This window comes from Nerophis ophidion, linkage group LG21, assembly GCF_033978795.1.
Source record: "Nerophis ophidion isolate RoL-2023_Sa linkage group LG21, RoL_Noph_v1.0, whole genome shotgun sequence".
NCBI classification, from domain to species: domain Eukaryota; kingdom Metazoa; phylum Chordata; class Actinopteri; order Syngnathiformes; family Syngnathidae; genus Nerophis; species Nerophis ophidion.
The window spans coordinates 41,326,413-41,349,586 of record NC_084631.1 but is presented as its reverse complement, the minus strand read 5'-3'; the positions used below and the strand labels follow the sequence as shown (position 1 = coordinate 41,349,586).

Genomic DNA, 23,174 nt, shown 5'->3' with positions numbered 1-23,174 from the left:
GACATTGCTGGTTTTACAGGCATGTACAGTAGGAATGGTGAGTAAACATAACAGTAAAAAAGGGAGTAAATATTACAGCAGAACAGCGAATATATTACAGTAGAAAGGTGAGTAAATATTACAGTAGGAAAGAGTACATATTATAGTAGGAATGTATGTGTGTGTGTTAGTGTGTGTGTGTGCAACACACACCTTGGCGGAGGCGTCACACTCCTGGCAGATCCAAGCATAGCCCGTCTGCTTGGGAGATTTCTTCAGTGGAGGATCCAGACAACCAAAGTGGTAGCAAAGATGGCACTCGTCACACCTGAGCACACACACACACACACACACACACACACACACACACACACACACACACACACACACACACACACACACACACGTCAGGTGACAGCTGTCAATCATCAACAATAGTGATCACCTATTGGTCCACGCCCACATTGGCCTGTCATGATGTGCTTGGCAAAAGTCATAAAAACTACATAAATATCTTATACTGTATACAAACTGTAGAATGACTATATAAATACTACTATAGAAATACTACATAAATATCTTATACAGTGTACATACTGTAGAATGACTACAAAAATACTTCTACAGAAATACTACATAAATTATACACACACATATGTGGGTTGAAGTACATGCACACACAGATTAATAAACAGACACACAAATTAGTACACACACATGGGTTGGAGTACACACACACAGGTTGATATACAGACACACAAATTAGTACACACACATACCTGAGTTGGAATACACACACACACAGATTGATATACGAAAACAAAAAAAATAGCACACACACATACGTGGGTTGGAGTACACACACACACACGCACGCACGCACACACACACAAACAGATTGATATACAGATACACAAATTAGTACACACATACATGGGTTGGAGTACACACACACACACACAGCTTGATATACAGACACACAAATTAGTACACGCATGTGGGCTGAAGTACACGCACACACACACACAGATTGATATACAGATACACAAATTAGTACACACACACATGTGGGTTGAAGTACACACACACACACACACACACACACACACACACACACACACACGCACACACACACACAGACACACAAATTGATATACAGACACACAAATTAGTACGCACATGTGGGCTGAAGTACACGCACACACACACACAGATTGATATACAGATACACAAATTAGTACACACACATGTGGGTTGAAGTACACACACACACACACACACACACACACACACACACACACACACACACACACACACACACACACACACACACGCACACACACACACAGACACACAAATTGATATACAGACACACAAATTAGTACACACATGTGGGCTGAAGTACACGCACACACACACACACACACACACAGATTGATATACAGATACACACATTAGTACACACACATGTGGGTTGAAGTACACACACACACACACACACAAATTGATATACAGACACACAAATTAGTACACACATGTGGGCTGAAGTACACGCACACACACACAAACACACAGATTGATATACAGATACACAAATTAATACACAAACATGTGGGTTGAAGTACACACACACACACACACACACGCAGATTGACCTACAGATACACAAATTAATACACAAACATGTGGGTTGAAGTACACACACACACACACATAGACACACACACACACACACACACACACACACACACACACACACACACACAGACACACAAATTGATATACAGACACACAAATTAGTACACACATGTGGGCTGAAGTACACGCACACACACACAAACACACAGATTGATATACAGATACACAAATTAATACACAAACATGTGGGTTGAAGTACACACACACACACACACAAATTGATATACAGACACACAAATTAGTACACACACACACGTGGGTCTTGTCCCTGTGAAACACATGCAGACCATGGTGTCCCTGTGAAACACGTGTAGACCATGGTGTGGTCTTGACCCTGTGACACACAGGCAGACCATGGTGTGGTCTTGACCCTGTGACACACAGGCAGACCATGGTGTACCAGTGAAACACAGGCAGACCATGGTGTGATCTTGACCCTGTGAAACACATGTAGACCATAGTGTCCCTGTGTAACATATGTAGACAATGGTGTCCCTGTGAAATCCAGGCAGACCATGGTGTCCCTGTGAAACACATGTAGACCATAGTGTCCCTGTGTAACATATGTAGACAATGGTGTCTCTGTGAAACACAGGCAGACCATGGTGTCCCTGTGAAACACATGCAGACCATGGTGTGGTCGCGGAACAGACGGCAGCAGCAGCCAGTCCAGCTGGAGTGAAGTTTCCACAGAGACTGTGGGCCACTCAGGAGCAGGTGACAAATGAGCCAAGTGGCTAACGAGCTCTCTCTCAGCACAACTATTGATTCCTCATCAATCTCCAAGTGAGGAACAAAGAAAGACCAAACAGTCAAGCTGGCTGCTAAGAAACATTATGTCAGCGTTCCAAGCACCTTTTCAGAGACTAAAAGTTCCTGTCAAATGTTGGCTTAACAAAGTATGCAACTTTTATTCCACTTATCCAAGTCTTACCTCCTCCAGGTCTACAGTGAAAACAGTCGGATCTGAGTAATAACAATATTTACTAGCCCGCCTCTGACCGGGACTTGTCATGACAACTTTGGACTTCCTGTTTGTCAGTTCCCCTCACCTGTCCTCATCAGGACACACCTGTTCCTTGGTCTCATATTTTCAGTAGCATGCTAACGTCTTTTGCTAGCTTTTTGGCAAATTTTGCACGTTTGAACCTAAAAAATCACGATTTTCGAGCAGGGGTGACAAATTAATTTTAGATGGGGGGCCACATGGAGAAAAATCAACTCCTAAGTGAGCCGGACTGGTAAAATCACGGCATGATAACCTAAAAATAAAGACAGCTTCAGATTGTTGTCTTTGTTTAGAAAATAGAACAAGCTCATTGTGAAAATATACAAATCATAATGTTGTTGTTTTTTTGTTTTTTTACACTTAGATGTTGCGGTTAATAGTATTCTGGCTGTTATACTTTCTGAATAAATGATGTGATAATGTTCATCAGTCAACTCATTTGTGGTCATTTTCAATCTATCAAGATAAAAAAATGATATCAAAATCAAATTAAAGCTGCAAGCAGCGTTGGTCGGGTCCGCCTTTGGCTGCTGCCCCCGAGACCCACGGCCGAATAAGCGTTAGAAGACGCCTTGGAGCCACTATTTTGAGAATCTAATGCATTGTGAAAGTAATGCAGTTGTTGTATTGAAGTGAAAATATCAAACTTCCTGTTGATTTTTGCTAAAGTATGTTAATTATTAAAATGTAGGTCTAAGTGAGACCTACATAGTGTTTTTTGTTTCATGTCTCTCTGACATTCCTACCGGAAGTTACAAGCAGTTTTGTCTGTGTTTTCTTCCTAGGAGCAGTTTGTCCGTGTTGTATTCCTAGGGAGGCGGTAGAGCGCAATTTTGAGTTTTGAGGTTATTTTTTTTCATCAGATCGCAATTTTTGCCAGACCTGATGTGTGTGTCAAGTTTGGTGAGTTTAGAAGCATTTTAAGGGGGTCAAATAACAGCTCAAAGAGGCAAAAATGACATTTTTTAGGAGACTTTGCACAGGGGTTCTTTGAAGGCGCGTAAAATCAAAACCTGAGAACTTATCAAAACTCTGTTCTATACTTTTAATCAGAAGGGTTCAATCTCTCTCCTGTGCGAGTTTGAAGCCAAAACAACAAACGCACTCAGAGGAGATAATGTTTGAAGAAAGGTGACCGGTTTTTACAAAACTTTTGTTTTGAAGGGGGGATTGCAAACTTCCTGTTGATATTTGTTGGGGGTTGTCAATCTATGAAATGTAGGTCTAAGCGAGACCTACATAGAGGTTTTTGTTTCGTGTCTCTCCGACATTCTTACCGGAAGTTACAAGCAGTTTTGTCTGTGTTTTCTTCCTAGGAGCCGTTTTTTCAGTGTTTTATTCAAAAATAGCGCTGGAGCGCAATTTTGAGTTTTGGGGTTTGGTTTTTTCATTAGATCGCAATATTCGCCAGTCCTTATATGTGCGCCAAGTTTGGTGACTTTTCAAGCATTTTAAAGGGGTCAAATTACAGCGCGAAGAGGCAAAAATGGCATTTTTTGCGAAAATTTTATTTTGAAGGGGTTTTTGCCAACTTCCTGTAGATTTTTGCTGAAAGAAGTAAGTGTATGAAAATTGGGTCTAAGTCAGACCTACATAGGCAAGGACCCATGGCAAAGTCATTTGCCATGGCCAAGGACTCCTGTGGTCCTTGGCCCATGGCAAAGGACTCCTGTGGAGTCCTTTGCCATGGGCCAAGGACCCTATTGAAACTGCTGTGTTTTATTATTATTCCGCACCTACGCGCTGTAATTTGACCCCCTTAACATGCTTCAAGACTCACCAAATTTGACACACACGTCGGTATAGCAAACCTTCCCAACATATTAAGCAACCAATCCCCCAAAATGAAAATTGCGCTCTAGCGCCCCCTAGGAAAAAATTACAGACAAAACTGCATGTAACTTCTGTTAGGAATGTCATAGCGACATGAAATAAAAACTCCTATGTAGGTCTGACTTAGACCCAATTTTCATACACTCACTTCTTTCAGCAAAAATCTACAGGAAGTTGGCAAAAACCCCTTCAAAATAAAATGTTCGCAAAAAATGCAATTTTTGCCTCTTTGCGCTGTAATTTGACCCCTTTAAAATGCTTCAAAAGTCACCAAACTTGGCGCACACATAAGGACTGGCGAATATTGCGATCTAATGAAAAAAACAAACCCCAAAACTCAAAATTGCACTCTAGCGCTATTTTTGAATAAAACACTGAAAAAACTGCTCCTAGAAAGAAAACACAGACAAAACTGCTTGTAACTTCCGGTAAGAATGTCGGAGAGACATGAAACAAAAACCTTTATGTAGGTCTCGCTTAGACCTACATTTCATAGATTGACAACCCCCAACAAAAATCAACAGGAAGTTTGCAATCCCCCCTTCAAAACAAAAGTTTTGTAAAAACCGGTCACCTTTCTTCAAACATTATCTCCTCTGAGTGCGTTTGTTGTTTTGGCTTCAAACTCGCACAGGAGAGAGATTGAACCCTTCTGATTAAAATTATAGAACAGAGTTTTGATAAGTTTTCAGGTTTTGATTTTACGCGCCTTCAAAGAACCCCTGTGCAAAGTCTCCTAAAAAAATGTCATTTTTGCCTCTTTGAGCTGTTATTTGACCCCCTTAAAATGCTTCTAAACTCACCAAACTTGACACACACATCAGGTCTGGCAAAAATTGCGATCTGATGAAAAAACCTAACCTCAAAACTCAAAATTGCGCTCTACCGCCCCCCTAGGAATACAACACGGACAAACTGCTCCAAGGAAGAAAACACAGACAAAAATGCTTGTAACTTCCGGTAGGAATGTCAGAGAGACATGAAACAAAAAACACTATGTAGGTCTCACTTAGACCTACATTTTAATAATTAACATACTTTAGCAAAAATCAACAGGAAGTTTGATATTTTCACTTCAATACAACAACTGCATTACTTTCACAATGCATTAGATTCTCAAAATAGTGGCTCCAAGGCGTCTTCTAACGCTTATCCGGCCGTGGGTCTCGGGGGCAGCAGCCCAAGGCGGACCCGACCAACGCTGCTTGCAGCTTTAATTACAGGATGTTATTTATGTAGTTTGCTCATCTTGCTCGACTGGTGCACTAACAACATGTGGTTAATTTGTGTTTTTCTTTTACATATCTTGCATCATCTACAAATATACAAATAATTGCAATCCTGACATCTAGTGGACACATTTAGAACAGCAGTTTCTTTCATTCCAAAATTTCGGCTCATTTTTATACTTAGCAATCTCATCCCGCGGGCCGGATAAAACCTGGCCGTCCGTACGTTTGACACCCCTGTTTTAGATACTTAGCTGTTACGTTTGCAGGAGGGAGTTGTGACGGCACAGAACCACAAGGGGGAAATATTGCTCAATGTATTTATTGTATATATTTAAACAATATTCTATAATAAATAATGAACGCTATATTTAATTAAACAACAAAGGAATGGAGTGTGACAAATCCCAAAGGAGTGTATGGCGTAAGACTATGTGCAGGAATTAATTGCCGAGTGTGTACCAGAAGTGATAAATGAGAGGCGGAAAATCAGGAGGACAAGGCAGAGCTCGGATGTCGTGAGGCGTGCAGGAAGTCAAGGGCTAAGCGAGGCGTCAAAAATTTTGGCTCATTTTTATACAAAGCTGGACAAAACCTGGCCGTAAGTTTGACACCCCGCAGCTATCTTGGAAATGTGCTAACATGTCTTATATTAGAATGTGAAGGATTTGACTATTTCTAATGCTAACTACACATTTTGCTAGCATACACCTAATAAAATGAGTATATTGATCCTAGCATCATATCTGTGCATGCTAACTATCATATAATCAGGACGGTATATCATGAGGTATGACTGTAACGGGTTTGTTTTAAAGTCACACATATTGAGGGACACGCAATAGAGGGTGAGAGGATTTTGTGAGTGGCAATAATCATCAAGATAAGCCAGCGGAGGGGCAATTAGCATGGAAACCGGAGTCAGGTGGGACAAAGACAACTCAACCGCCCTTTGGAAAAGAAAGTATCAGTTCTTCGGAAGAAGGAGAAGACAGACATGAGGGAATGAACTGCTGTGTTATTGTTTGTGCTATGGTGAGTCGAAAATGTACTTCCTGTTCATCCATAGCGTTATTCGCATCGTTATTCGCATCGAAACAACGTTTGTAAGTTTTACAATACAACTAAAACAATTGTTACTTACTAAACTGTCATGTATGATGTCTGTCGGCGTGTTGTACTTGCTTCCGTATTGTAATGAAGCTAGCGTCGTTAGCTTGAGATAATATGCTAAAACGTCTACCAGTGTCTTTATTAGTATTATTAATTTACAACGGTTTCAGTGTCACAAATTGCTCAGTGAATTCGCCAAAAATGTCACCGTGGAGTTATTGAGTCTGTTTCGCTGATTGGAGAGCAAGCTTCTGCAGCTACAATGACTTCCGTTTTGTTTGATCAGCCGTTTTACTGCCGTGTCGCAGACAATCGACGTATTTAAATAAACATTTACAAAATATTTATGTGTAGATACCTCATTTCACAACGTATACATCTGTGACTTATAGTCCGGTGCGGCTAATAAACGGAATAATACAGTAAATATTAAATACATTTCAAACATTTTTACACGTTAAAAACATGTTAATGAACAAAGGTTTTAAATCCACTACTATTTTTATTGATGGACAGTCATCCAATTTGTCAGGCGTCTGATTGGTCCAAATAATTAAAGTGTTTCAGTGGACATACTTTTGCAGCTACGATGACTTCCGTTTTGTTTGATCCGCCGTTCTACTGCCATGTCGCAGACAAAGTATATAAATAAATATTTCCAAAATATTTATGTGTAGATACCTCATTTCACAACGTATATATCTGCGACTTATAGTCTGGTGCGGCTAACATACGAGTAATACAGTAAATATAAAATGAATTTCAAACGTTGTTACATTTATTACACGTTAAAAACATGTCATTGAACAAAGGTTTTAAATCCACTACTTTTTCTATTGATGGACAGTCATCCAATTTGTCAGGCGTCTGATTGGTCCAAATAATTAAAGTGTTTCAGTGGACATACTTCTGCAGCTACGATGACTTCCGTTTTGTTTGATCAGCCATTTTACTGCCATGTTGCAGCCAATCAAAGTATGTAATTAAACATTTACAAAATATTTATGTGTAGATACCTCATTTCACAACGTATATATCTGCGACTTATAGTGTGGTGCGGCTAATATACGGAATAATACTGTAAATATCAAATGAATTTCAAACATTGTTACATTTTTATACGTTAAAAACATGTCAATGAACAAAGGTTTTAAATCCACTACTATTTTTATTGATGGACAGTCAGGTGATTTGTCAGGCGTCTGATTGGTCCAAATTATTAAACTGTTTTGGTGGACATACTTCTGCAGCTACGATGACTTCCGTTTTGTTTGATCAGCCATTTTACTGCCATGTTGCAGCCAATCAAAGTATGTAATTAAACATTTACAAAATATTTATGTGTAGATACCTCATTTCACAACGTATATATCTGCGACTTACAGTCTGGTGCGGCTAATATACGGAATAATACAGTAAATATTAAATACATTTCAAACATTGTTACATTTATTACACGTTAAAAACATGTCAATGAACAAAGGTTTTAAATCCACTACTATTTTTATTGATGGACAGTCAGCTGATTTGTGAGGCGTCTGATTGGTCCAAATTATTAAAGTGTTTTGGTGGACATACTTCTGCAGATACGATGACTTTTGTTTGTTTGATCAGCCGTTTTACTGCCATGTTGCAGCCAATCAAAGTATGTAATTAAACATTTACAAAATATTTATGTGTGAATACCTCATTTCACAACGTATATATCTGCGACTTATAGTGTGGTGCGGCTAATATACGGAATAATACAGTAAATATCAAATGAATTTCAAACATTGTTACATTTTTACATGTTAAAAACATGTCAATGAACAAAAGTTTTAAATCCTCTACTATTTCTATTGTTGGACAGTCAGCTGATTTGTCAGGTGTCTGATTGGTCCAAATTATTAAAGCGTTTTGGTGGACATACTTCTGCAGCTACGATGACTTCCATTTTGTTTGAGCAGCCGTTTTACTGTCCTGATGCAGCCAATCAAAGTAGGTAATTAAACATTTACAAAATATTTATGTGTGAATACCTCATTTCACAACGTATATATCTGCGACTTATAGTGTGGTGCGGCTAATATACGGAATAATACAGTAAATATCAAATGAATTTCAAACATTGTTAAATTTTTACACGTTAAAAACATGTCAATGAACAAAAGTTTTAAATCCTCTACTATTTCTATTGTTGGACAGTCAGCTGATTTGTCAGGTGTCTGATTGGTCCAAATTATTAAAGCGTTTTGGTGGACATACTTCTGCAGCTACGATGACTTCCATTTTGTTTGAGCAGCCGTTTTACTGCCCTGATGCAGCCAATCAAAGTAAGTAATTAAACATTTACAAAATATTTATGTGTGAATACCTCATTTCACAACGTATATATCTGCGACTTATAGTCTGGTGCGGCTAAAATACGGAATAATACAGTAAATATCAAATGAATTCCAAACATTGTTACATTTTTACACGTTAAAAACATGTCAATGAACAAAAGTTTTAAATCCTCTACTATTTCTATTGTTGGACAGTCAGCTGATTTGTCAGGCGTCTGATTGGTCCAAATTATTAAAGTGTTTTGGTGGACATACTTCTGCAGCTACGATGACTTCCATTTTGTTTGAGCAGCCGTTTTACTGCCTTGATGCAGCCAATCAAAGTATGTAATTAAAAATGTACAAAATATTTATGTGTAGGTACCTCATTTCACAACATATATACCTGCAACTTATATTCTAGTGGGGTCAATATATGGAGTAATACATCCATCCATCCATCCATTTTCTACCGCTTGTCCCGTTCGAGGTTGCATAAATATCAAATGAATTTTAAACATTGTTAAATTTATTACACCTTAAAATATGTAAATAAATAAAAGATTGATTTGTCCAAATATTTAAAGTGTTTTTGGTGGACTTTTTTTAACTAAAATTTAAATATTTTTTTGTAATGTCAGAGTGGAGAAAATGTGCTTTTTTTTGGAATAAATATTGATGTTAGCCAGCTAGCGAGCAGCGCTAACCTCTATCTGCTGCAAACACAGCAAGGTCCTTGATGCTATCAAGGCAATTGAAGCTGCTTTAATCATTGGGAAAACACACACACACACACACACACACACACACACACACACACACACACACACGCACGCCCGCACAATCCAATCAGTCATAAGCGGGGTTATTGATTGATGTAATCTTATTAGTGAAGGTGCTGCGACGTGATTGGCTGCCTTTGTCAGCGACATGTGTTGCTCTTAACTGATGACTGGCGTCCGCTTTCATCTGGTCTCTGGGCCAGGTCTCGGACCAGCAACCCAGCTGGAGGTTCTGAAGGTTCCGCAGCAGGAGGCGCGGATAAAACAAGACGACCGCTTTATTAAATATTCCAGATCCGTTACAGCCGTCGTTAAAAAGGTCGTAGTAGTCGTTACCTTTCTTTACTTCTGAGGAGGGGCGGGGCTACAAGACACATCTCATCTGCAATTAGCGGTTTAAAGGCTGCAAACTGTTCTCCTTCATATTACATCTTGTTGCCATGACAACGGCTGCGTGACGTTTATCCTCCCCCAGTGTCTTTTATTACAATCTGCTATTTTCATACCTTCCACCTAATCCTCGACTTTCTGACTTTTTTTTTTTCACTTTTCTGATTCCCGCGGCTGAAACGGCCTGAATTTGCATCGTTTCCAAAAAGTCGTCCGCAAAACTTTCAATGTTTTGAGGCTTTTTTTTTAAAATAAGATGAAATCAGTCAACTCATTTGTGGTCATTTTCAATCCATCAAGATAAAAAAATGCTATCAAAATCAAATTACAGGATGTTATTCAATCCTCGACTGGTGCACTAACATGTGGTTTATTTTTATTTTTTTTTTACATATGTAGCATCATCTACAAAAATACAAATAATTGTTATTGTGACATCCCACGGGCCGGATAAAACCTGGCCGTACGTTTGAAACCCCTGTTTTAGATACTTGGCTGTTACGTTTGCAGGAGGGAGTTGTGACGGCACAAAACCACAAGGGGGCAATATGGCTTTATATAAATATATATATATATATATGTAAAATATAATATAATAAATTCGCGGCAGCACGACTTTTAACAGGAAACACGAGCATACAACCCCGATTCTTGAGAATTTGCACTTGCTCCCTTGTTCATTTTAGAATTGATTTTAAAACGTTGTTTGTTTTTAAAGCTTTACATGGACTGGCACCTCATTATATCTCGGACCTCATCCAAATTTACACTCCTGTGCGCGCTCTGAGGTCCGAGAGCCAGCTCCAGTTTGTGGTGCCCGAGACCAGACTTAAAACCAGGGGAGACAGGGGCCTCCTCTGTGGTCGGGCCCTAAGCTCTGGAACACTCTGCCTCTCCATATCCGAACTGCTCCCACAGTGGACTCTTTTAAGTCTCGTCTTGAGACCCACTTTTATTCTTTGTGAGTTGTGTAGTCCTCTGTGGGTTTTTTTCTTCTAATTTTGATTTCTGTTTATTGTTTTAATTGGTTTTAAAATAATTTTTAATCATATTTATTTTTATATTGGTTTTATTTTTTATTCAGTCATTGGTGGAGCTAAGGATACTATTTGAATATTGTTCTTAATATTGTGCAGCACTTTGGAAACATTTTTGTTGTTTAAATGTGTTATACAAACACAGTGGATTGGATAATATAATAAATAATGAACAATATATTTACTTAAACAACAAAGGAATGGAGTGTGACAAATCCCAAAGGGGTGTCTGGCGTAAGACTATGTGTAGTCTTATAGTGGATCATAGACTGGTGCACTAACATGTGGTTTATTTTTATTTTTTTTACATATGTAGCATCATCTAAAAAGATCCAAATAATTGCTATTGGGACATCCCGCCAAAACAATACTTATGTTTTGGACACTCGGGTGAAGAGAGGGGCGGAGCTTTCTATCGATCACCACCTGGTGGTGAGTTGGCTGCGATGGTGGGGGAGGATGCCGGACAGACCTGGCAGGCCCAAGCGCATTGTGAGGGTCTGCTGGGAACGTCTGGCAGAGTCTCCTGTCAGAGAGAGTTTCAATTCACACCTCCGGGAGAACTTTGAACATGTCACGAGGGAGGTGCGGGACATTGAGTCCGAGTGGACCATGTTCCGAACCTCTATTGTCGAGGCGGCTGATTGGAGCTGTGGCCGCAAGGTTGTTGGTGCCTGTCGTGGCGGTAATCCCAGAACCCGTTGGTGGACACCAGCAGTGAGGGATGCCGTCAAGCTGAAGAAGGAGTCCTATCGGGTTCTTTTGGCTCATAGGACTCCGGAGGCAGTGGATGGGTACCGACGGGCCAAGCGGTGTGCAGCTTTAGCGGTCGCGGAGGCAAAAACTCGGACATGGGAAGAGTTCGGGGAAGCCATGGAAAACGACTTCCGGACGGCTTCGAAGCGATTCTGGACCACCATACGGCGCCTCAGGAAGGGGAAGCAGTGCACTATCAACACCGTGTATGGTGCGGATGGTGTTCTGCTGACTTCGACTGCGGATGTTGTGGATCGGTGGAGGGAATACTTCGAAGACCTCCTCAATCCCACCAACACGTCTTTCTTTGAGGAAGCGGTGCCTGGGGAATCTGTAGTGGACTCTCCTATTTCTGGGGCTGAGGTCGCTGAGGTAGTTAAAAAGCTCCTCGGCGGCAAGGCCCCGGGGGTGGATGAGATCCGCCCGGAGTTCCTTAAGGCTCTGGATGCTGTGGGGCTGTCTTGGTTGACAAGACTCTGCAGCATCGCGTGGACATCGGGGGCGGTACCTCTGGATTGGCAGACCGGGGTGGTGGTCCCTCTCTTTAAGAAGGGGGACCGGAGGGTGTGTTCCAACTATCGTGGGATCACACTCCTCAGCCTTCCCGGTAAGGTTTATTCAGGTGTACTGGAGAGGAGGCTTCGCCGGATAGTCGAACCTCGGATTCAGGAGGAACAGTGTGGTTTTCGTCCTGGTCGTGGAACTGTGGACCAGCTCTATACTCTCGGCAGGGTTCTTGAGGGTGCATGGGAGTTTGCCCAACCAGTCTACATGTGCTTTGTGGACCTGGAGAAGGCATTCGACCGTGTCCCTCGGGAAGTCCTGTGGGGAGTGCTCAGAGAGTATGGGGTATCGGACTGTCTTATTGTGGCGGTCCGCTCCCTGTACGATCAGTGTCAGAGCTTGGTCCGCATTGCTGGCAGTAAGTCGGACACGTTTCCAGTGAAGGTTGGACTCCGCCAAGGCTGTCCTTTGTCACCGATTCTGTTCATAACTTTTATGGACAGAATTTCTAGGCGCAGTCAAGGCGTTGAGGGGTTCCGGTTTGGTGGCCACGGGATTAGGTCTCTGCTTTTTGCAGATGATGTAGTCCTGATGGCTTCATCTGGCCGGGATCTTCAGCTCTCACTGGATCGGTTCGCAGCCGAGTGTGAAGCGACTGGAATGAGAATCAGCACCTCCAAGTCCGAGTCCATGGTTCTCGCCCGGAAAAGGGTGGAGTGCCATCTCCGGGTTGGGGAGGAGACCCTGCCCCAAGTGGAGGAGTTCAAGTACCTAGGAGTCTTGTTCATGAGTGGGGGAAGAGTGGATCGTGAGATCGACAGGCGGATCGGTGCGGCGTCTTCAGTAATGCGGACGTTGTATCGATCCGTTGTGGTGAAGAAGGAGCTGAGCCGGAAGGCAAAGCTCTCAATTTACCGGTCGATCTACGTTCCCATCCTCACCTATGGTCATGAGCTTTGGGTCATGACCGAAAGGATAAGATCACGGGTACAAGCGGCCCAAATGAGTTTCCTCCGCCGGGTGGCGGGGCTCTCCCTTAGAGATAGGGTGAGAAGCTCTGCCATCCGGGAGGAGCTCAACGTAAAGCCGCTGCTCCTCCACATCGAGAGGAGCCAGATGAGGTGGTTCGGGCATCTGGTCAGGATGCCACCCGAACGCCTCCCTAGGGATGTGTTTAGGGCACGTCCAGCTGGTAGGAGGCCACGGGGAAGACCCAGGACACGTTGGAAAGACTATGTCTCCCGGCTGGCCTGGGAACGCCTCGGGATCCCCCGGGAAGAGCTAGACGAAGTGGCTGGAGATAGGGAAGTCTGGGCTTCCCTGCTTAGGCTGCTGCCCCCGCGACCCGACCTCGGATAAGCGGAAGATGATGGATGGATGGATGGATGGACATCCCGCTGGCCGGATAAAACCTGGCGGGCCGGATAAAACCTGGCCGTACATTTGACACCCCTGTTTTAGATACTTGGCAGTTACTTTTTCAGGAGGGAGTTGTGACGGCACAGAACCACAAGTGGGCAATATGGCTCTCTCTCTCTCTATATAAATATATACATATATATATATAATGGTGTGCGACAATTCCCAAAGGGGTGTCTGGTGTAAGACCATGTGTAGTCTTACATGCGTGAGTCATGTCATTATTATAGTGGATCATAGAGCTGAGATCTCATGTGGTCCCGTAAGAGCCTCAGAGATGCAGTGACAGCAGCGAAGAAGCAGGTGTTTTTCCAGAGTCCACACGCTGCATCAATAGCAGACAAAGCACGGCTTGGCGTCCATGACAAAGTGCGTGAGTCTTCTCAGTGGACCGAGACTTCATCTAACCCTCAATCACTGGCAGCCATTGTTGGACAAAGAAAGGACTTTACAAGTCATGCTGGACAGAAAGACAAAAAGTCTTTATGAGCGTCTTTGCATGGAAGTGAGTGATGGAAACACCTGCAGGACGGAGAAGATTCTAGACAAAGACTTTGTTCAACTTCCTGCCACCTTTTCTCTTTTCTCACTTCGCTGTCTGTCAGGTGCTTTTTTTCCACTGGAGGACTCTTTGCATGGCAGCGTGTTTGTGTGTGATATCATGTGCGATACAAGCCGTCCTGATGCGTGTTTACTTGTGTGTGATATCATGTGCGATACAAGCCGTCCTGAAGCGTGTTTACTTGTGTGTGATATCATGTGCGATGCAAGCAGTCCAGCATCATGTTGACTTGTGTGTGATATCATGTGCGATACAAGCCGTCCTGCAGCGTGTTTACATGTGTGTGATATCATGTGTGATACATGCAGTCCTGCAGCGTGTTTACTTGTGTGTGATATCATGTGCGATACAAGCCGCCCCGCAGCGTGTTTGTGTGTGATATCATGTGCGATACAAGCCGTCCTGCAGCATGTTTACTTGTGTGTGATATCATGTGTGATACATGCAGTCCTGCAGCGTGTTTACTTGTGTGTGATATCATGTGCGATACAAGCCGTCCTGAAGCGTGTTTACTTGTGTGTGATATCATGTGCGATGCAAGCAGTCCAGCATCATGTTGACTTGTGTGTGATATCATGTGCGATACAAGCCGTCCTGCAGCGTGTTTACATGTGTGTGATATCATGTGTGATACATGCAGTCCTGCAGCGTGTTTACTTGTGTGTGATATCATGTGCGATACAAGCCGCCCCGCAGCGTGTTTGTGTGTGATATCATGTGCGATACAAGCCGTCCTGCAGCATGTTTACTTGTGTGTGATATCATGTGTGATACATGCAGTCCTGCAGCGTGTTTACTTGTGTGTGATATCATGTGCGATACAAGCCGTCCTGAAGCGTGTTTACTTGTGTGTGATATCATGTGCGATACAAGCCGTCCTGAAGCGTGTTTACTTGTGTGTGATATCATGTGCGATACAAGCCGTCCTGAAGCGTGTTTACTTGTGTGTGATATCATGTGTGATACAAGCCGTCCTGAAGCGTGTTTACTTGTGTGTGATATCATGTGCGATACAAGCCGTCCTGAAGCGTGTTTACTTGTGTGTGATATCATGTACGATACAAGCCGTGCTGCAGCGTGTTTACTTGTGTGTGATACAAGCATTCCTGCAGCACGTTTACTTGTGTGATATCATATTAGATACACTCCGTCCTGCAGTGTTTACTTGTGATTTCATGTGCGATTCAAGCAGTCGTGCACTGTGATTATTTGTGTGTGATATCATGTGCGATACAAGCCGTCCTGCAGCGTGTTTACTTGTGTGTGATATCATGTGTGATACGAGCGTTCCTGCAGCACGTTTACTTGTGTGATATCATATTAGATACACTCCGTCCTGCAGTTTACTTGTGACATCATGTGCGATACAAGCAGTCCTGCAGCGTGTTTACTTGTGTGTGATATCATGTGCAATACAAGTAGTCCTGCAGTGTGTTAACTTGTGTGTGATATCATGTGCGATTCAAGCAGTCCTGCAGTGTGTTTACTTGTGTGTGATATCATGTGCCATACAAGCAGTCCTGCAGCATGTTTACTTGTGTGTGATATCATGTGCCATACAAGCAGTCCTGCAGCATGTTTACTTGTGTGTGATATCATGTGTGATACAAGCAGTCCTGCAGCGTGTTTACTTGTGTGTGATATCATGTGCGATACAAGCAGTCCTGCAGCGGGATTATTTATGATACAAGCAGTCCTGCAGCGTGTTGACTTTTTTGCGATACAAGCCATCCAGCAGCGTTTTACTTGTGTGTGATATCATATGCGGTACAAGTAGTCCTGCAGCGTGTTTACTTGTGTGTGATATCATGTGCGATACAAGCAGTCTTGCATCGTGTTTACTTGTGTGATATCATGTGCAATACAAGCAGTCCTGCAGCGTGTTTACTTGTGTGTGATATCATGTACGATACAAGCAGTCCTGCAGCGTGTTGACTTGTGTGCGATACAAGCCGTCCTGCAATCTGTTTACTTGTGTGTGATATCATGTGCGATACAAGCAGTCCTGCAGCGTGTTTACTTTTGTGTGATATCATGTGCGATACAAGCAGTCCTGCAGCGTGTTTACTTGTGTGTGATATCATATGCGATACAAGCAGTCCTGCAGCGGGATTATTTATGATACAAGCAGTCCTGCAGCGTGTTGACTTTTTTGCGATACAAGCCATCCAGCAGCGTTTTACTTGTGTGTGATATCATATGCGGTACAAGTAGTCCTGCAGCGTGTTTACTTGTGTGTGATATCATGTGCGATACAAGCAGTCTTGCATCGTGTTTACTTGTGTGATATCATGTGCAATACAAGCAGTCCTGCAGCGTGTTTACTTGTGTGTGATATCATGTACGATACAAGCAGTCCTGCAGCGTATTGACTTGTGTGCGATACAAGCCGTCCTGCAATCTGTTTACTTGTGTGTGATATCATGTGCGATACAAGCAGTCCTGCAGCGTGTTTACTTGTGTGTGATATCATGTGCGATACAAGTAGTCCTGCAGCGTGTTTACTTGTGTGTGATATCATGTGCGATACAAGTAGTCTTGCATCGTGTTTACTTGTGTGTGATATCATGTGCGATACAAGCAGTCCTGCAGTGTGTTTACTTGTGTGTGATATCGTGTACGATACAAGCAGTCCTGCAGCGTGTTGACTTGTGTGCGATACAAGCTGTCCTGCAATCTGTTTACTTGTGTGTGATATCATGTGCGATACAAGCAGTCCTGCAGCATGTTTACTTGTGTGTGATATCATGTGCGATACAAGCAGTCCTGCAGCGTGTTTACTTGTGTGTGATATCATATGCGATACAAGCAGTCCTGCAGCGTGTTGACTTTTTTGCGATACAAGCCATCCAGCAGCGTTTTACTTGTGTGTGATATCATATGCGGTACAAGTAGTCCTGCAGCGTGTTTACTTGTGTGTGATATCATGTGCGATACAAGCAGTCTTGCATCGTGTTTACTTGTGTGATATCATGTGCAATACAAGCAGTCCTGCAGCGTGTTTACTTGTGTGTGATATCATGTACGATACAAGCCGTCCTGTAGCGTGTTTACTTGTGTGTGATATCATGTACGATACAAGCAGTCCTGCAGCGTGTTGACTTGTGTGCGATACAAGCCGTCCTGCAGCGTGTTTACTTGTGTGTGAGATCATGTGCGATACAAGCAGTCGTGCAATCTGTTTACTTGTGTGTGATATCATGTGCGATACAAGCAGTCCTGCAGCGTGTTTACTTGTGTGTGATATCATATGCGATGGAGTCCTGCAACATGTTTACTTGTGTGTGATATTATGTGCGATACAAGCAGTTGTGCAATCTGTTTGTGTGGTATATCATGTGCGATACAAGCAGTCCTGCAGCGTGATTATTTATGATACAAGTAATCCTGCAGCGTGTTTACCTGTGTGTGATATCATGTGCGATACACGCCGTCCTGCAGTGTTGACTACTGCAAAGTTGGACAGATAGTTGACATCCAAACGTCCTCCAACCAGCACACATTTATTCGATTTTAGTCAAGACATTCACAAAAGGAAAACAACGTAGTAAAATAATCTTAATTAGCATATCGCTCGAGTTATTAAATCGAACCACACACAAAAACTAACACAGAGAATGTTGGCGATCCGGTATCAGTATTTTTTTGGAGTCCACCTGCGAAATAATCCACCGCGGGGCCAGAAAAAAGTTACAAGTGTCAGTCCTTTGAAAAGAAGTGTTTTACTGCTCGTAAAGCAGAAGTGTGGGCTTCTCCTTCACGTGTTCACCTCAACGTTCACTCATCATTTCATGTCTAATGATTACAACGCGTGTTCGGTCTTTATATTTACATTGGCGAAAAATTGCTTTGTGTTTTTTTTTTTGTCCAGTGATTAACACCAATCACTGGTACATGCCGTCTCCCGGGGCAACCCCACAACACCACAGCCCTCAATTAGCACGGCAGCAATAGCATGCACAACTTCATTTTTACACAGCTGGAACACTAACACACACCAAAGTACACACAACGCAGGCAAAGTACTACCTTCAAGTACGCAGTACCACTCTACACAAAGTAGTACCTTCAAGTACGCAGTACCACAGTTTGGCCCACAAGAATACAAATATGAGACGGTGGTGCAAGTGGACATGATAAAAACAAAAACAGAAAATGGCTGCTGTTGGCAAACACAAAAGGAAAGACCCAAGATCCCACTGCTGGGTCACATGCTGACATTTGACACGACTCAGCAGTTTTCACAGACGACCACAGGAGGGACAAAAGGTCAACGTGTGAAAAAAAAAAAAAAGGGAATATTTTTACGCCAGTAAAAGTGCAATGAATACTACCCTGCATGAAGTATACAGTAGAGATATAAATATAATACAACATCACTCATCTTCCACAGGGACTTAAGAAGAATAAATAACAATAATTACAACATTAAAGTTGAAATAATATGGCATCAAATATTTTTGTATCAATGAACACAATCCTGTTTCATTTTTAAACTTTGTGATTGACACACTTCTGTTGGCAGAATCAAGTACTCACAAAGTACTGCAAGGAAATACTTCATAACAAATCATGTTGGGTTGCTGTAGTATTACACTCCAGTACTACTTCTACTGTAGTATTGCACTCCAGTACTACTTCTACTGTAGTATTGCACTCCAGTACAACTTCTACTGTAGTATTACACTCCAGTACTACTTCTACTGTAGTATTACACTCCAGTACTACTTCTACTGTAGTATTACACTCCAGTACTACTTCTACTGTAGTATTACACTCTAGTATCTATTCTACTGTAGTATTGCACTCCAGTACTACTTCTACTGTAGTATTACACTCCAGTATCTATTCTACTGTAGTATTACACTCCAGTATCTATTCTACTGTAGTATTACACTCCAGTACTACTTCTACTGTAGTATTACACTCTAGTATCTATTGTACTGTAGTATTACACTCCAGTACTACTTCTACTGTAGTATTACACTCCAGTACTACTTCTACTGTAGTATTACACTCCAGTACTACTTCTACTGTAGTATTACACTCCAGTACTACTTCTACTGTAGTATTACACTCCAGTACTACTTCTACTGTAGTATTACACTCCAGTACTACTTCTACTGTAGTATTACAATCCAGTACTACTTCTACTGTAGTATTACACTCCAGTACTACTTCTACTGTAGTATTACACTCCAGTACTACTTATACTGTAGTATTACACACTAGTATCTATTCTACTGTAGTATTACACACTAAAATGTATTCTACTGTAGTATTACACTCCAGTACTACTTCTACTGTAGTACTACATGCTAGTAACTATTCTACTATATTATAACAATCCAGCACCCACTGTACTGTAGTATTACACACTAGTATCTATTGTACTGTAGTATTACACTCGAGTACCCTTTTACTGCAGTATTACACACTAGTATCTATTCTACTGTAGTATAACACTAAAGTCCCCATTGTACTGTAGTATTACATGCCAGTATCTATTTTACTGTAGTATAACACTAAAGTACCCATTCTACTGTAGTATTACACGCCAGTATCTATTCTACTGTTTATACTCCAGTACCCATTGTACTGTAGTATTACACTCCAGTATCTATTCTACTGTTTATACTCCAGTACCCATTGTACTGTAGTATTACACTCCAGTATCTATTCTACTGTAGTACAACACTAAAGTACCCATTCTACTGTAGTATTACATGCCAGTATCTATTCTACTGTTTATACTCCAGTACCCTTTGTACTGTAGTATTACACTCCAGTATCTATTCTACTGTAGTACAACACTAAAGTACCCATTCTACTGTAGTATTACATGCCATTTCCCTTTCTACTGTAGTATTACATGCCAGTATCTATTCTACTGTAGTATAACACTAAAGTACCCATTCTACTGTAGTATAACATGCCAATACCCATTGTATTGTAGTATCATACGCCAGTATCTATTCTACTGTAGTATAACACTAAAATACCAATTCTACTGTGGTATTACATGCCAATACCCATTGTATTGTAGTATTACATGCCAGTATCTATTCTACTGTAGTATAACACAAAAGTACCCATTCTACTGTAGTATTACATGCCAATACCCATTGTATTGTAGTATTACACGCCAGTATCTATTCTACTGTTTACACTCCAGTACCCATTGTACTGTAGTATTACACTCCAGCATCTATTCTACTGTAGTATTACACTAAAGTACCCATTCTACTGTAGTATTACACGCCAGTATCTATTCTACTGTAATATAACACTAAAATACCAGTTCTACTGTAGTATTACATGCCAGTACCCATTCTACTGTAGTGTTACACTACAGTACCCATTCTACTGTAGTATTACACGCCAGTATCTATTCTATTGTAATATAACACTAAAATACAAATTCTACTGTAGTATTACATGCCAATACCCATTGTATTGTAGTATTACACGCCAGTACCTATTCTACAGCTTACACTCCAGTACCCATTGTACTGTAGTATTACACGGCAGTATTTATTCTACTGTAGTATAACACTAAAGTACCCATTCTACTGTAGTATTACACACCAGTATCTATTGTACTGTAATACAACACTAAAGTACCCATTCTATTGTAGTACAACACTAAAGTACCCATTCTACTGTAGTACAACACTAAAGTACCCATTCTACTGTAGTACAACACTAAAGTACCCATTCTACTGTAGTACAAGACTAAAGTACCCATTGTACTGTAGTACAACACTAAAGTACCCATTCTACTGTAGTATTACACTCCAGTATCCATTCTACTGTAGTATTACACACCAGTATCTATTCTACTGTAATACAACACTAAAGTACCCATTCTACTGTAGTACTACACTAAAGTACCCATTCTACTGTAGTATTACATGCCATTTCCCTTTCTACTGTAATATTACACGCCGGTATCTATTCTACTGTGGTATAACACTAAAGTACCCTTTCTACTGTAGTATTGCATGCCAGAATCTATTCCAGGATCCTGGTTCGATGCTAACAACTGGCCATACTGTCTGTACACCACTCTGAGAGTCCTGACCAAAGTTTGTATTAGCATGTAGTTATGATGGAGGAATATGTCAATAAGATATTGCAGTAAAACACTGTAAGGCATGTTATGTTGCAGGTGCTAACACTCTTGGTGAAGTCCACTGTAAGTCGGGCAGATACAAGCCGGGTCCCGAGGTCACACAGGTAAAGAGGGTGTGGTTAGCGCCTCACATCAAACACCTTTCCTCCCATCACAACGACACGCCGCCACCAACACCCGCATCGAAGGTGGCGACGCGGTCCGGATGTAAACATGACAAGAAGACAAGGTGAGTGCTGATCCCTGCCAGCAAGGATGGAGGGCATCAGCAGGCGGGTGGATCTAACGCCTCAGCGGGTCCGGTTGGGATCAGGTCTTGGCCGTTGGTCCCCGTCTCAACAGTCAAATGTCTGAAAGTCTGTCTCTCTCTAAGCCAAAGGTGGTCCGTCCCCGAGTGTTTATGGCGGCTGAGGTGGCTGCCGTGGCTCTCACAACCTGTGCAATGCAAAGATAGAAAGAGTCAGGGCGGCACACCTGTACTAATGAGCACCGGGGAGGTCACGCTGCCTTCATACTGAGGTCTTGTCACCAAAAGAAAGACTTTTCAACCCATATTCAGTTGAATATGTTACAAAGACAACATATTTCATGTTCAAACTGATTTTGCAAGTAATCATTAACTTTAGAATTTGATGCCAGCAACACGTGACAAAGAAGTTGGGAAAGGTGGCAATAAATACTGATAAAGTTGAGGCATCGCTCATCAAACACTTATTTGGAACATCCCACAGGTGTGCAGGCTAATTGGGAACATGTGGGTGCCGTGATTGGCTATAAAAACAGCTTCCCAAAAAAATGCTCAGTCTTTCACAAGAAAGGATGGGGCGAGGTACACCCCTTTGTCCACAACTGCGTGAGCAAATAGTCAAACAGTTTAAGAACAACCTTTCTCAAATTGTAATTGCAAGAAATTTAAGGATTTCAACATCTACGCTCCATAATATCATCAAAAGGTTCAGAGAATTTGGAGAAATCACTTCACAGAAACCAACATTGAATGACCGTGACCTTCCGTCCCTCAGACGACACTGTATCAAAAACCCACATCAATCTCTAAAGGATATCACCACATGGGCTCAGGAACACTTCAGAAAACCACTGTCACTAAAAACAGTTTGTTGCTACATCTGTAAGTGCAAGTTAAAGCTCTACTATGCAAAGCGAAAGCCATTTATCAACAACATCCAGAAAAGCCGCCGGCTTCTTTGGGCCAGAGATCATCTAAGATGGACTGATGCAAGGTGGAAAAGTGTTCTGTGGACTGACGAGTCCACATTTTAAATTGTTTTAGGAACACTTCAGAAAACCACCGTCACTAAAAATAGTTTGTTGCTACATCTGTAAGTGCAAGTTAAAGCTCTACTATGCAAAGCGAAAGCCATTTATCAACAACATCCAGAAAAGCCGCCGGCTTCTTTGGGC

General features: G+C 41.8%; 1 protein-coding gene across 7 annotated transcripts in view; it reads right to left on the bottom strand.

Annotated features, from left to right (window-relative positions):
* The window catches only part of phf14 (PHD finger protein 14), a 149,039-nt gene that overhangs the window by 9,685 nt on the left and 116,180 nt on the right, over positions 1 to 23,174 (bottom strand). For 6 of the 7 annotated variants that reach the window (XR_009803561.1, XM_061882630.1, XM_061882626.1 and 3 more), the window contains exon 17: positions 193 to 307. Coding sequence is in view for 6 of the 7 variants with exons in the window: in XM_061882630.1 (XP_061738614.1) it covers positions 193 to 307 (115 nt within the window). In the remaining variant the exon portion in view is untranslated. Of the gene's footprint in view, positions 1 to 192; positions 308 to 18,101; positions 22,188 to 23,174 lie in introns of those variants that run through there. The other variant, XM_061882631.1, reaches the window with a different exon arrangement.